Genomic DNA, 12,135 nt, shown 5'->3' with positions numbered 1-12,135 from the left:
CGCCGCGCGGCGGCTCACACCACCCGCACTGCCGCCCCGGGAGGGAGGGGAGGAAGGTTAGGGACGCGGAGAGGGAGAGTGCTAACCGGAGAGAGACGCGGGGCCAGGGCTCCAGCAGGGGCTGGGGCCGCGGCTGGGGTAGAAAGGTGGGTCAGGGCTCGCCGAGAGCCAGAGCGCCAACCTACGAGGAGGTCGCGTCCGGTGAGCGCCACCCGCACCGCAGAGCCCGGGACGTCCAGAGAGCCGAGAGTAGTCCGAGCTCCGGCCGGGAGCGATCCGTCTGGGTAGCCGAGAACCTAGGCGCCGCCATCCTTGAGAAAGCAGCTGTCCGGAGAGCAGGCATCCCAGATCTGTAAGAAACCAGCCGTCCGAGGAGCCGCGGATTGCAGGCGCCCAGGACCATTAGACCGAGAGGGTAACAGAGGACCACGGACTCTGAACCGTCGCGAGCTGCCCCTGGCCCAACCCACGGGGGAACCTCCGCCTTGACGGAAGGTTTGGGAAACAGCACCGCTGAAGCGGGAGCCCGCCGGGGCGGGGGGGCCGGGCGCAGCCGTCGGGGGGCTCCCGATCCAGGCCCGAGCCCGGCCACCGCCTCCGGGGCCCGCGGAGAGCCCCGGGCCTCCGCCGCCATTGCGCCCAAGAGTGAGGAGGATCTGCTGGCCCTGGCCGCGTCGCGGCTGAGCCGCCGCAAGCGGGTGGCGGGCGCGGCCGTCGGGGTGGCCATGGTGCTGCTGCTGCTGGTGGCCATTCCGCTGCTAGTGCACAGCTCCCGCGGGCCAGCGCACTACGAGATGCTGGGTCGCTGCCGCATGGTGTGCGACCCGCATGGGCAGCGAGGTCCAGGACCCGACGGCGCGCCCGCCTCCGTGCCCCCCTTCCCTCCGGGCGCCAAGGGGGAGATGGGCCGGCGCGGGAAGGCAGGTCTGCGAGGGCCCCCGGGACCACCAGGTCCCAGAGGACCTCCAGGAGAGCCGGGCAGGCCGGGTCCCCCGGGCCCTCCCGGCCCAGGCCCCGGCGGGGTGGCGCCCCCTGCGGGCTATGTGCCTCGAATAGCCTTCTATGCGGGCCTTCGGCGACCCCACGAGGGTTATGAGGTGCTGCGATTCGACGACGTAGTGACCAACGTGGGCAACGCTTATGAGGCGGCCAGTGGCAAGTTCACCTGCCCCATGCCGGGTGTCTACTTCTTCGCTTACCATGTGCTCATGCGTGGCGGTGACGGCACCAGCATGTGGGCCGACCTGATGAAGAATGGACAGGTGAGATGCCTCTCCCCAGCCCCAGACTGGGTGGCTTTCTAAATCTCCCCGCGTTCCTTACACTACCGGGCCTCTCCCCTAATCAGCGTCACTACCAGCAAGAAAGCCAGGTGGCCAAGAACTTAGAAACCACTTCCTTTAGTCAAAAAAGAATTAGGGGCGGAAGAAAGGAAAATGACCTGCCCAGAGGCTCGTGGGACTTTAGGAATGGTGTCAGAATTCAAACTCAGAGCTTACTGTATCTGCAGTTGCTACCTCACGCTTCCACCTTAGGCAGCTATGCACCAAACCTCTTTGGTATCTCATCCTGCCAATTAGCCTCTTTTTCTTGCTGTCTTGGACAACCCTCCTGGCCTTTGGGTTCTGGCTCCTTCGAATTAGCGTGGAATCCGGGTTTCAGGCAGTGGGCCGTTGGTAGCTGTTCCCTTGTGGGGAGATTAAGCTTGGATTTTCGAGGATAAGGTAAAAAAGGAAGGAAACACGCGCTCATTTTTCGGGCAACTCTGTTGCTAGTCCCAGGGCCTGCGGCTAATTCTAGAGTGGGCCTTACCCTCAGCTAAGACTGAGTCAGTGGGCAGAGATGGGAAATGTGGCAGCTCAGGGGCCACCCAGGTGGCTTGTGGGAACGAATTTGGGAGAAGGAAAGAGGAAACACACAGATAAAGCAGAAGCTTTGGACCCGGGCCTGGTTCCTGCCTCTGTGGCCAGAGTCGGGGTCGCTGCTGCTTTAGCTTGAGAGAAAAGCCCCAAAGACTCAGCTCAAGATCTGGGACACAGTAGAGGAATTGAGAAGCCCCAGGGAGTGGAGGTGGGGAAAGGTGCCTGGGCCACAGGGTGTAAGGTTAGGGTTGAACTGTGACCTCTGAATGCCCCACAGATGGGGTGGTCTGACTGTGGCACATCAGGCCTGCTCATCCCAGTTGTCCCAACCGGTGTCTTGCCACCCCCGCAGCACCCTCCCGCTTCTCCAAGACCCACAGTCACTGTATTGGGGTCTCCTCCCAGCAGGGCCGCCCCAGGAACCCAGGGGAAGGGAGAGAGTGCATGTGTGTAAGACAGTGAGAGTGTGTGTGCGTGATGTGAGTGTGTCTGTGGGTGCGGGGGTGAGATGTGAGAGAGTAGAGCTGCATCTACCTGCATGCGGCGCTGAGTAGGTGTGTGTGGTCTATGCAGGGTGTCTGTGGGGGGCGGGGGGGCGGAGGGGGGTGAGTGCGTATCTGGAGTGAGTCGGCTCCCGAAGGGGCGGGGGCCGCGCTGCTCCCACTTTGTATTCCGCGCTGCGGGCGCTGCGGCCCTGGGGACGGTAAATAGTGATTAGAATAATGATGAATAATTGATGAGTTAATAACCAGCCCCCGCGGGACAGGAAGAGGGGGGCTGGGGAAGGGGCTGGCGACGGGAGGCGACCAGCAGCAGCGAGGCCAGAAGGGAGGAGGGGCTACCTGTTGGGGCGGAAGGCGACCCCCACGTCGGGGCAGCAGCAGACGCTAAGAAGCGGAATCTAGAAGGGGCGCGAATACCTCCTGGCCCCTTCCCAAGGCCAGCACCGTTGCGTTCGCACAGACACGCCTGTGCTCTATCACTGGGGGAAGGGAACACAAGTTTAGGAGGTCGGAGTGGGTTCCGAATCTTAGAAATTATCCTACAGGCTCATTTTATTTTTAAAATAATGATAATAATAGTAGCAAAACCTATGTAGCGTTTCCCCTGTGCAAAGCGCTGTCCTAATACGCTTCACATGTGGTAACTCCTTTAATCCTAAAAATCTTATGAAGTAGGCTCCATTACTACCTCCCATCTTACAGCTCAAATCGAGGACCAGAGAAGGCATGAACCTTGTCCTGGCCCCAGCAGCTAGTGAATGGCGCTGTGGGCAAGGCACCTTGTCCTTCCCAGCCCCTGCAGCCTGCTACCCTCCCATCGCCTTTACAGGCCCAGCTGCACCTTTGTGGCCGACCCCCTGGTCACCGCAGCTCTGCACAGAGCATGAGTGGGTCGTTCTGTTCTGCCTTGCCAGGTCCGGGCCAGCGCTATTGCTCAGGACGCGGACCAGAACTATGACTATGCCAGCAACAGCGTCATCCTGCACCTGGATGTGGGAGATGAAGTCTTCATCAAGTTGGATGGAGGGAAGGTGCACGGCGGTAACACCAACAAATACAGCACTTTCTCTGGCTTCATCATCTACCCGGACTGAGCCAGGCCCCATCCCCCTGCACCCCTGCTCTTCGTTCACCTCCACGCCCCTCCTCACCCCCCTTCAGCTGCCCCACCCAAGGCACCACCCCGTCCTTTGAGAGCCTGGTGGTGGGCGGACCCTCCCGCTCCCAGAGGTGGCCTTAACAGGCAAGACCCCTGGCGCTCTGGGGAATAAGTGTCTGGGGAGCTGGGGAAGCCTGCGGAGGAGCAGAGAGGCTTGGTGAGGGACCACCAGCATCCGTATACATGCCTGTGAAAGCGGGGACAGGAGAGGGGCGCAGGTTGGGACCCTCTTTTCTACCAGGAGCCAAGAAAAGTTTCACTAGCTACGGGGCATAGGCTCAGAAAGCAGAAAACAGAAGGGAAGTCCTGGCTTTGGGGGAGGGAGAAAACAGAAACAGAAGGAGCTCAACTAAGCAGGAGGCCAGGAGACACTGGGACGGGGTAGGCGCTGGTCCTTTGTCATGACGACTTCTCTGTCATCCCCTCATCTCCATTGTTAGGCTTCGGGCTCTAGCCTTGGCAGCCTTCTGTGAACTAGAGGAACCAGTGAATTCTCTCCTAGCATTTACAGCTCACCCTGTGCAGTCCCCATTTCACCCCCCCCCCATCCAGGTTAGGCCCTGGGGTTACAGCTGCTGTTGCCTCTTCCAATAAAGTGAAGTTGGAGACTGTGTGCGGCTCTTAACTTGGTGCATAGAGTGGGGAAAAGAGGCTGACCCTTGTGTCGCTCCCCTCTAGGACCCCTACCCTGCTAGCCCTTCCTGCCAGAGGCAAGGCTTTGGCTATTCCTGGCAAGGCCTGTCTCTGGGGTAGAAGCAGAGGGGAGTAGCCCAAGGTTTCTACTCTGCTACAGGGAAGGGTGTCTGCTTCGGGAGAGCTTTGAGGCCTTACACCTGTAGGGAGACACCAAGCAGAGTGACACGAACAAGGGAGGATTCTGAAGATGTGGGTCTGGCACTTCTGCTTTCTGCTGATGCAGGGGGAGGGATTGGGGAGCTCTAGGCAATGCGTGATTTGCTCACGGCTCCTGGAAGTGGCCTTGATCTCAGAGAGCAAGGAGAAAAGCAGGTCCCCAAAGGCCCACATTCACTCCTGCCCCCAACACACTCACAGAGCTGGCTGGAAAGGTGCGGAGGGCAGGAGCGGGATGGCTCAGACAGCTCCTATAGGTAAGGGAGCCTGGGGGTTCCTAAAACCCAGGGCTGGCCTGGAAGCTGGAGGACACTGCCACCGTGTGGGCAACTGGAGAATAACAGCAGGAGCTGGCCTACCTGGGACTGGAGAAGAAACACTTAAGACACTTTAGAAACTTTATTGAGTGACAAAAGGATCCTAAAACGTTGTGTAGAAAATAAATAAGGGTTAAAAGAAAGGAGCAGGTAGGACAGGAGTGGGTGGAAGAGGATGCCTCAGGATGGAGAGTCCTGTGGGGCAGCAGAACTGACTGGAATAAAACTCTGGGGAGAGAGAAGACCTTGTCACAGCCCGGCCATCCTCGAACTGTAGCCACCTCCTCCCCACTGACCTCTGTAAAGGCGCCGAGGTTGGCCCCCAGCCCCACTTCCTACTTCCCCCGGGCTGCTGTGCAGGCCTAGCTGGCTGCGGGACTGGAGGCTCACCAGGGCATCCTGCCATTCAAGCAGCGTGGCCACAGGGTTGGGGCAGACCCGGGTGAGGCCTGAGGGTGGCGCTCGGCTGGTGTAGAAGGCACACTCGTCGTCCAGGCGGGCCTCATGAAAGCAGTGGATGGCGCTCAGACATGCTCTGAGGCGCTGCCTCAGGGCCAGGGTTCGAGGGGCCAGATTGTGGGGGTCTGAGGGCCAAGGGCCATGGAGAGTTCAGGGCGGACTCTGGAGTCCTAGACTCCCACCCAACAATGCCCTTACCCACCACCCCACCAAGAGCCAGGCCCCCTCAGGAGCCCAGGGCTGAAGGTGCAGCTCCCCCCTCCCTCCGTGGGAGAGCCCGGCTGGGGCAAGAAACAGGGGTCCACCCAGTGCAGGGCAGGCCCTGCTCCCAGGAAAGACAAGGGCCTCCTCTGTTCACACCCACTTCCAACCAACCCCTTACCTGCTTGGCCTGTTGGGGGCTTCAGAGACTGGAGCGAGTGGATAGGGGGGCTGGCACAAAGCGGGCGTTGGGAGGAGAAGGTCAAGCTGGTGGTCGCTGGAGCCCGCTGACCGCAGGAGGGCTGCAGGCTGGACTCTGGACTTTGGGGAGCCCTCTCCGTCTCTACCTTAGGGGAGGGCTCTGCGGGCCTTGTCTGCCCCAGGGGGCAGGCCTGAAGGGGTCTAGGTGCTCCGGGAGGGCAGGGCTCTAACACCTCGAGCTGTTCCTGGGTGGAGGGTTCTGATATCCCAGGTTCCCTCCTAGGGCATGACTCTGGGGGCCCTGGCTCTGCTTCCGGGCAGGGCTCTGGTTCCTCCCCACACGCCTCTAGGAGGCAGGGCTCTGGCATCGCAGAGGGATGCAACGGTCTGGGAGGCTGAAAAGCCCCAGAATTATTACTCTCTGGGGCATTCAGAGTTCTAGAAATCTCAGCCAGCAGGGGCTGAAGTTCAGCCATATCCAGAGAGGAGCCTCCATTAAGGGGGGCACACTGGCCCCCCGCCAGCCCCTCTACCTCCTGTCGCAAAAGCTGTTGCAGGATACTGATGCGCTGTGGGAAGGAGAGAGCACCCCAGTGTGATGTCAAGATGTGGGTGCAAGTCTCGCACCCACACTTGTCCCATTCCCACACAACCCCTTTGTCTGACGCTCAGTCCCGTCACTGCCCATCAGGCATCAAAGCCGTTACCCACGCTGGCTCACCTGCATCTTTATCTCCTGGAGGCTGGGGGTTCTGCTGGGGTGGGGTCCACAAGGAGTTGACACGGGGGGTGGCTTCCCGGGCCCCTCCTGCAACCTCATACAACTCTCCTGGTCAAATAAGCGGACTGCAATCTGCTCCTGCCACATGGGAGGAGAGGGGCCACGTGAGGAAGCCCGGCTGGGGTAGGAAGAAGGCTCGTTTGAGTCCCACCCTCCTGAGGAAGAGATCGGGTCCTTGACTGAGAGGCCCTTGACGTGGATCAGGAGGGTGGCAGAGAAGCAGGGAGAATGGAGCCCGCCTGCCTCAAAATTGCTGGGCCTCAGCCGACAGGACAGAGGAATCCCAGCCCGGGGGGGTTCCTGATACTTACCCAGGGCACTGCAGGCTCTTCGGGGCAAGGCTGAGGGGAGAGGCCACTCAACCAGCGGGCCTGTGACAGAAGAGGCTGTGACTCTCCCTGCACCCACCCCCCCCCCGCCCCGCCCCGGGTCCCTTCCTCCCCCAGCCCTGGCCTGTGGCAGCCACCTCCCCTGCCCTCTCTCACCTGCTGAACTCTGGAGGCCGATGGGAGGGGTGTGAACTGGGTTTTGGGGCGGAAGGCGAGACGTCGCAACACTGAATATGAGGTCTGGGGAGAGATGGGGGTGGCTGAGCAGGGATCCCAGCCAGAGTGCTCGGCCCCTGCCCAGCCCCCAGGAGCTGTGGATACAAACTGGAACGGAGGGGCCGGGGGAGGGTACACGCTGAGCCCGTCCAAAGGGTGATGGCCGGGCGACGGCAGGTGGCACCACTCGGCCAGGGGAGGGCATCGGGCAGGAGTCACGGCCGTCCTGTGGAGAACAAGGTGAAAGAATGATTCCTCCTGCTTGGCATTGCTGTCTTGTTCTCACTCCAGCAGCCAGTGTGACTTCTTTAAGAGCTAATCAAATCATAGCACTCCCCTGTTCAATCCCATGGCTTTCCACTCATTCCACGCAAAAGCCGAGGTCTTACATTGGCCTTTAAATCCTTACCCCACCTGATCCCGATTGCTCTGACCGGATCCTCTGGCTTCACTTCCTGTCCTTCCTACTAGGCTTCAGCCTCACTAGTTGGCTGATCCTTAAATGCACCAGGCCCATTCCCTCTCTGCACCTGCAGTTCTCCGGGGCTTGGAACATTCTCCCCCCGATATCTGCAAGGCTTACGCCCTCAAACCTCTCTGCTCTTGACTTAGCCGCCCGTCCTCAGGGAGCGTGCACCGACCAGTCATCTGAAATAGCAGGACCAACCACCGCCTCCCCCTTCTCCATCCCCTTCAGTGCCTTACTTTAAAAAAAAAAAAAAAAAAAAAAAAACAGATAACTTGGGAGTTCCCGTCGTGGCACAGTGGAAATGAATCCGACTAGGAATCATGAGGTTGCGGCTTCAATCCCTGGCCTCGATCAGTGGGTTAAGGATCCAGTGTTGTGAGCCTTGGTGTAGGTCACAGATGTGGCCCGGATCTGGTGTTGCTGGGGCTGTGGTATAGGCCGGCAGCTGTAGCTTCGATTAGACCCTTAGCCTGGGAACCTCCATATGCAGTGGGTGCAGCCCTGAAAAAGCAAATAAATAAACAGATAACTTATCACCAACCGACATAGAATGTGAATTTATTTCCTGCTGTATATTCAGAACCTAAAACATTGCTTGGAATGCATTAGTTGGTCTGTAAACCCTTGTGGGGTGAAGGAGTGAACGCTTCTGACTGTCAAGTATCAGATCCGTCTCCTTCTCAGCACTGATCCGAGGCTGATATAAATACACTGCAGACTGCTGTGACCTCTCACTCCCAGGCCCCCCAGACATCTGGTCAACAGAGGCCAGTCCCACTATGGAGAGGACTGGGGTCCATCTGGGGCAAAGCAGGACCCAGCGCACATGCTGAGGCCCAGGCGGGGACTGCCTGGCTCCACCCACAATCCTCAGCGCCCCGCAGCTGGGGGATTTCCCCGTGCATCTCCTCTGCCCCCTCCCCCCACCCCAGGGGGTCCCCCTCTCACCTTGGTATGGGGTATCTCTCGGGTTTCTTTTAATGGTACTCGGGTTTCTTTTAATGGTACTCGCTGGGCCAGACCAAGGGGGCCCCCTCCTCCTTCATCTGAGTGAGTGACAATTTCGTGTTCTCCTTCAGGGAGAGAGGAAGCTAGGAGGGGACAGGAAATTGGCTGGAGTTTTTGGAACACATCGGATTCTAGAACAAGGCTTTGCACCCTCCAAAGAGGATATCCTAGTTGGACAGCCCCCGCTGCACCATGAGGGGTGGGGACCCACCGAGCATCCCCTTGGAGCCCAGCACTGTGTCAGCAATCACTCATTAACCTGAACACCCTGAGTGGGCTAGGGGTGTCGTGATGGCTCTTAGGGGCCGGGACAGAACAATGAGTGGGAGGTACATCTTGCAGGAAGTGGCGGAGAGAGGGCAGAACTAGGGGCCACCTCCTCTGACACAAGAGCAGCTGGGTCAACCTCAGGCCTATCAAGAACGTCCCTTCTTCTTGACTCCCGATCTGGCCTTCCTCCCGGCCTGCCGAGCTTTTTCTCATTTTGCTCCCTATGAGCAGCCTGCCCGCCCCTGTTCTCTCCCATCGCCGGGTGCACTCACCAGGCTGGACAGGGGTCTTCGCAAGCAATCCTGAGGCCTGGCTCACCGAAGTCCTGCTGACAATAAGGACAGCAGCTAGCCGTCACTGAGTACCAACTAGGAGCTGGGCACTGTGCTAAATGCTTCACAAACATCACCTCATGTAATTCTCATGAAACCTCAAGTGATGGTACAGACATGAGCCTCACTGGACAGATTAAAGGCAAGCTTGCACAGTCTGTAAGCGCTAGGAGTCAGGAATCAAACCCAAGTCCCATTTAGTGCCACAGCCTATGCTCTGGCCACTAAACAAGAGAGACAGCACCTCTGATTTCTGTCCCCTTCCTCCGTCCATAACCCAAAGAAACTCATGTCATACAGAGGCCTGCCTAAGGAGGCCTGAAACTTATTCCAAGGGCTCATCTTGGGCGGTCACAGGTGTCTCCCCTTCTCTCTGGGTTGGGGGGAAGGCCCCACTCTGAGGGACTCCCCCTCCATCAGACATCAGATCATTCTTTTCCAAATGACCCTCTCCTTCTCACCTGAGGCCGCCACCTGTCTCTCTTCTTAGCTCCTGGAAGCGGGGACGAGTGGAGAGGTGAGAGGGAGGTCCTGAAGGAGGGATCTGAGCCATAAGAGCAAGAGAAAAGGCAGAGCCAGAGGCAGACCCCAAACCTTCGGCCTCACCACCAACCCCATCTGCCTCCACACACCGCCTCTGGCTTGTTGCAAGGTACCTTCCCTCCCAAGGTCCAGCTTTGTCCTGGAAGGAGTTCCCAGAAGCACTAAGTATCAGCCCTTCGAGGGCACTCACCAGAGCCTCTAGTCTCTGGGGACACAAGGTCCGGCCACGAGGTCCTGGTCCCTCCAACCTTGAGAAGCAGGAAGCCCTGGCTGGGTCCAGCCGGTGGATTGGAGTTCTGGGGGCCAAATATGCAGAGGCCCGTGCATCCTAGGCCCCCAAAGAGGCTATCAGCACAGGCTTAGGATTCCTTCCTTCCTTCCTCAGCCTACCCCAGCCTCATTGCCTCCTAGCCCCCTGGCTCCTTACCTGGCCCCTCCGGATGGTGCCTCCCTGGCTCCCTCGAACCAGTACTCTCTGAGCCAGACTGGGCTGACGCCCCAGACGACAGCTCTTCACCCCCTCACCTGATAGGATGGTGGCCAAGGCTGCAGGGTCAGCCACAAACTCTACAGTCCCTGAAGCCTCTGCAAGGGAAGAGGAGAGAGAAAGGTGAGGAGGAACAGGAAGAGGGAAGGCTGAGGGGGCAGGGAGCCCCGCATGGCCACCTGGGGATGCCAGAGTGAGCCGAGAGGCTCACATATAATTGAGCTCAGCTCAGCAAATATTCACAGAACTTTACTCTGTGTTAGACACTATTCCAGGCACCAGTGCCTAGAGATGACGAAGACAAACCCCCATCCTCAACAAGCCATCATCAAACTAGAGAGGTAACAGACCCAAGCCAAAGTACGGACAGGTTATAAAAGAAGCACAGGAGTTCCGTTGTGGCGCAGTGGTTAACGAATCCGACTAGGAACCATGAGGTTGCGGATTTGCTCCCTGGCCTTGCTCAGTGGGTTAAGGATCCAGCGTTGCTGTGAGCTGTGGTGCAGGTCGCAGACCTGGCTTGTATCCCATGTTGCTGTGGCTCTGGCGTAGGCTGGTGGCTACAGCTCCGATTCGACCCCTAGCCTGGGAACCTCCATATGCCACGGGTGCCGCCCTAGAAAAGACGAAAAGACAAAAATAAATAAATAAATAAAAATAAAAGACGTACAGCAAAGCATTAGAACCACAGAGGAATTGATTGATTGTGACTGGGAGAGCTGGAAAAGGCTTTAGAAGAGATGAGAGTTTGCTGAAGGAAGGAAAGGACATCCAAGAGCAGAGAGCTTTCCAGGAGGAAGGACTAGGAATTAGAGTAAGCGGGAGACCCGGGGGGTGCAAAGCCCGCAAACCACACCGCGCTCAACCCATTCTCCCACCCAGTCAAGGAGACTGTTTTCAAGCCTCCAACAAGTACCTGTCTGGGTTGGGGGCCTAGGGTCCACATTTTGTCCCCCAGGGCTAGGCCTGAGCTCCTTCAAAGGGTTCCGGAGCTGAGTGCTCCCTACCAGTTTCTCTGATGGATCTGTTTGACGAGTGGCTTTTGGCCTGGGGCCTGCTGAGTCAACGAGGGGACGCTGAATACTGACCTTCTGCACCAATCTCTGGGGGAGGGGAAGAGAAAAAGCTGGATCTCAGCTTTGGGGTGCATTGCTGGTGTGTGCTGCCTCGTTGTAGCTGCTGCCTTCACCCGCCAACCCCCCCCCACCCGCCCCCGGTCCCCTTACCCTTGGATCTTGGTTTTCCTGGCCCAGGGCGTAGGGTTTGACTGTGGGGAGAGGCGGGCGTCTCTGGGAGCGAACAGGAATCTTACTAGGGGTGGGAGATACACCCCGGAGGAGAGGATCCTTAGTGGCTTGGAGGGTGGTCATGACGGCTACAGCTAAGATGGAGAAGAAAGCAGGACCGGGGATCGAAGGTCAGCCAGTTCAGGAGTTAGTACCTGACATCCCTGATATTCCCACCTCCGCCCAAATCCATGCGCCCAGAAAACCTGGCTCCTGCAAGGGCGCTTTTCTGGGTGTCACCCCCTGACACTCTGAGCCTATTCTTTCGCTCTACGACCCCAAGCTGCCTCTCCTCTCTATGTTTCCCCGAAGCTTTTATCTCTTCCAAGATCCCGGTACCGCACCTCGTTCGGAACCTTTCAGGGTCGCCCCCACTTTCTCGGCTTTTTCCCCGGACTCTCTCTGCTTTTGCAGCAGGTACTTCCCCAATTTGTAAAATACGCCAAGCTCCTGATTGGCTTCTCCGTGCTCCCGCGGAGGCATTTGACGCATGTCTTAGTTGTCCAATCGCCAAGCTTCAGAGGCGGGGCCAAAAGAAGGACTAGTTGTCGAGCCGCTTTCTGGCCAGGAAAAAAAACTGACCCGACTTAACCAGCCAATCTGAGAGCGGAGCGCGGGACCGAAGGCGGGGAAAGAGGAAGGAGGAGACAGTTCTGAGGCCGGGGAAGGCGTGGAGCTCCGAGTTTGGAAGATAACGGGCGCCGTTGTACTATCGCGAGATTTCGGGACTGGTGCAGCGAGGGCCAGTCTCGTGGCATTGTGGGAAGGGCTGGCCTCCTGAATGTGGCGATTTAGTGATGTTGGGGACTGGCCGAGGCCCCTAATCCTACTCTCATCAGGGTTCCGTGTTGGGCTTTGGG

The 12,135-nt window shown here is 58.5% G+C and overlaps 2 protein-coding genes across 5 annotated transcripts; one reads left to right on the top strand and one right to left on the bottom strand.

Moving 5' to 3' along the window:
• On the top strand, nucleotides 708-4,135 carry C1QL4 (complement C1q like 4). The gene is made up of 2 exons (XM_003126109.4): nucleotides 708-1,262; nucleotides 3,280-4,135. The coding sequence occupies exons 1-2, from the start codon at nucleotides 726-728 to the stop codon at nucleotides 3,457-3,459; spliced, it is 717 nt and encodes a 238-aa protein (XP_003126157.1). The 5' UTR covers nucleotides 708-725; the 3' UTR covers nucleotides 3,460-4,135.
• On the bottom strand, nucleotides 4,761-11,754 carry TROAP (trophinin associated protein). 4 transcript variants are annotated; one of them, XM_005655553.3, is made up of 15 exons: nucleotides 11,620-11,754; nucleotides 11,216-11,370; nucleotides 10,906-11,092; nucleotides 9,930-10,087; nucleotides 9,693-9,830; nucleotides 9,421-9,452; nucleotides 8,900-8,955; nucleotides 8,298-8,440; nucleotides 6,990-7,106; nucleotides 6,821-6,904; nucleotides 6,647-6,706; nucleotides 6,276-6,413; nucleotides 5,535-6,123; nucleotides 5,084-5,277; nucleotides 4,761-4,921 (listed from the first exon to the last, which is right to left on the bottom strand). In XM_005655553.3, the coding sequence occupies exons 2-15, from the start codon at nucleotides 11,357-11,359 to the stop codon at nucleotides 4,874-4,876; spliced, it is 2,088 nt and encodes a 695-aa protein (XP_005655610.2). In that variant the 5' UTR covers nucleotides 11,360-11,370; nucleotides 11,620-11,754; the 3' UTR covers nucleotides 4,761-4,873. The 4 variants fall into 4 exon arrangements, with proteins under 4 accessions (XP_005655610.2, XP_005655611.2, XP_013843707.2 ...); XM_005655554.3 differs by having other exon boundaries at nucleotides 8,900-8,952; XM_013988253.2 differs by having other exon boundaries at nucleotides 9,421-9,830.

Source organism: Sus scrofa, chromosome 5, assembly GCF_000003025.6.
Source record: "Sus scrofa isolate TJ Tabasco breed Duroc chromosome 5, Sscrofa11.1, whole genome shotgun sequence".
Taxonomy (NCBI): domain Eukaryota; kingdom Metazoa; phylum Chordata; class Mammalia; order Artiodactyla; family Suidae; genus Sus; species Sus scrofa.
Note: the sequence above shows the minus strand (reverse complement) of the source record. Positions and strands in the feature narration are given on the sequence as shown.

Bases quoted from the DNA above. Each gene is read 5' to 3' on its own strand.
- C1QL4 (XM_003126109.4), top strand. From the start codon at position 726: ATGGTGCTGCTGCTGCTGGTGGCCATTCCGCTGCTAGTGCACAGCTCC. The intron at 1,263-3,279 runs GTGAGATGCCTC...CTGCCTTGCCAG, and splicing joins ACCTGATGAAGAATGGACAG to GTCCGGGCCAGCGCTATTGC.
- TROAP (XM_013988253.2), bottom strand. From the start codon at position 11,359: ATGACCACCCTCCAAGCCACTAAGGATCCTCTCCTCCGGGGTGTATCT. The intron at 10,088-10,905 runs GTACTTGTTGGA...CTTCCCTTGCAG, and splicing joins TAGGCCCCCAACCCAGACAG to AGGCTTCAGGGACTGTAGAG. The intron at 6,905-6,989 runs GTTTGTATCCAC...ATCTCTCCCCAG, and splicing joins CCCCCGGCCCCTCCGTTCCA to ACCTCATATTCAGTGTTGCG.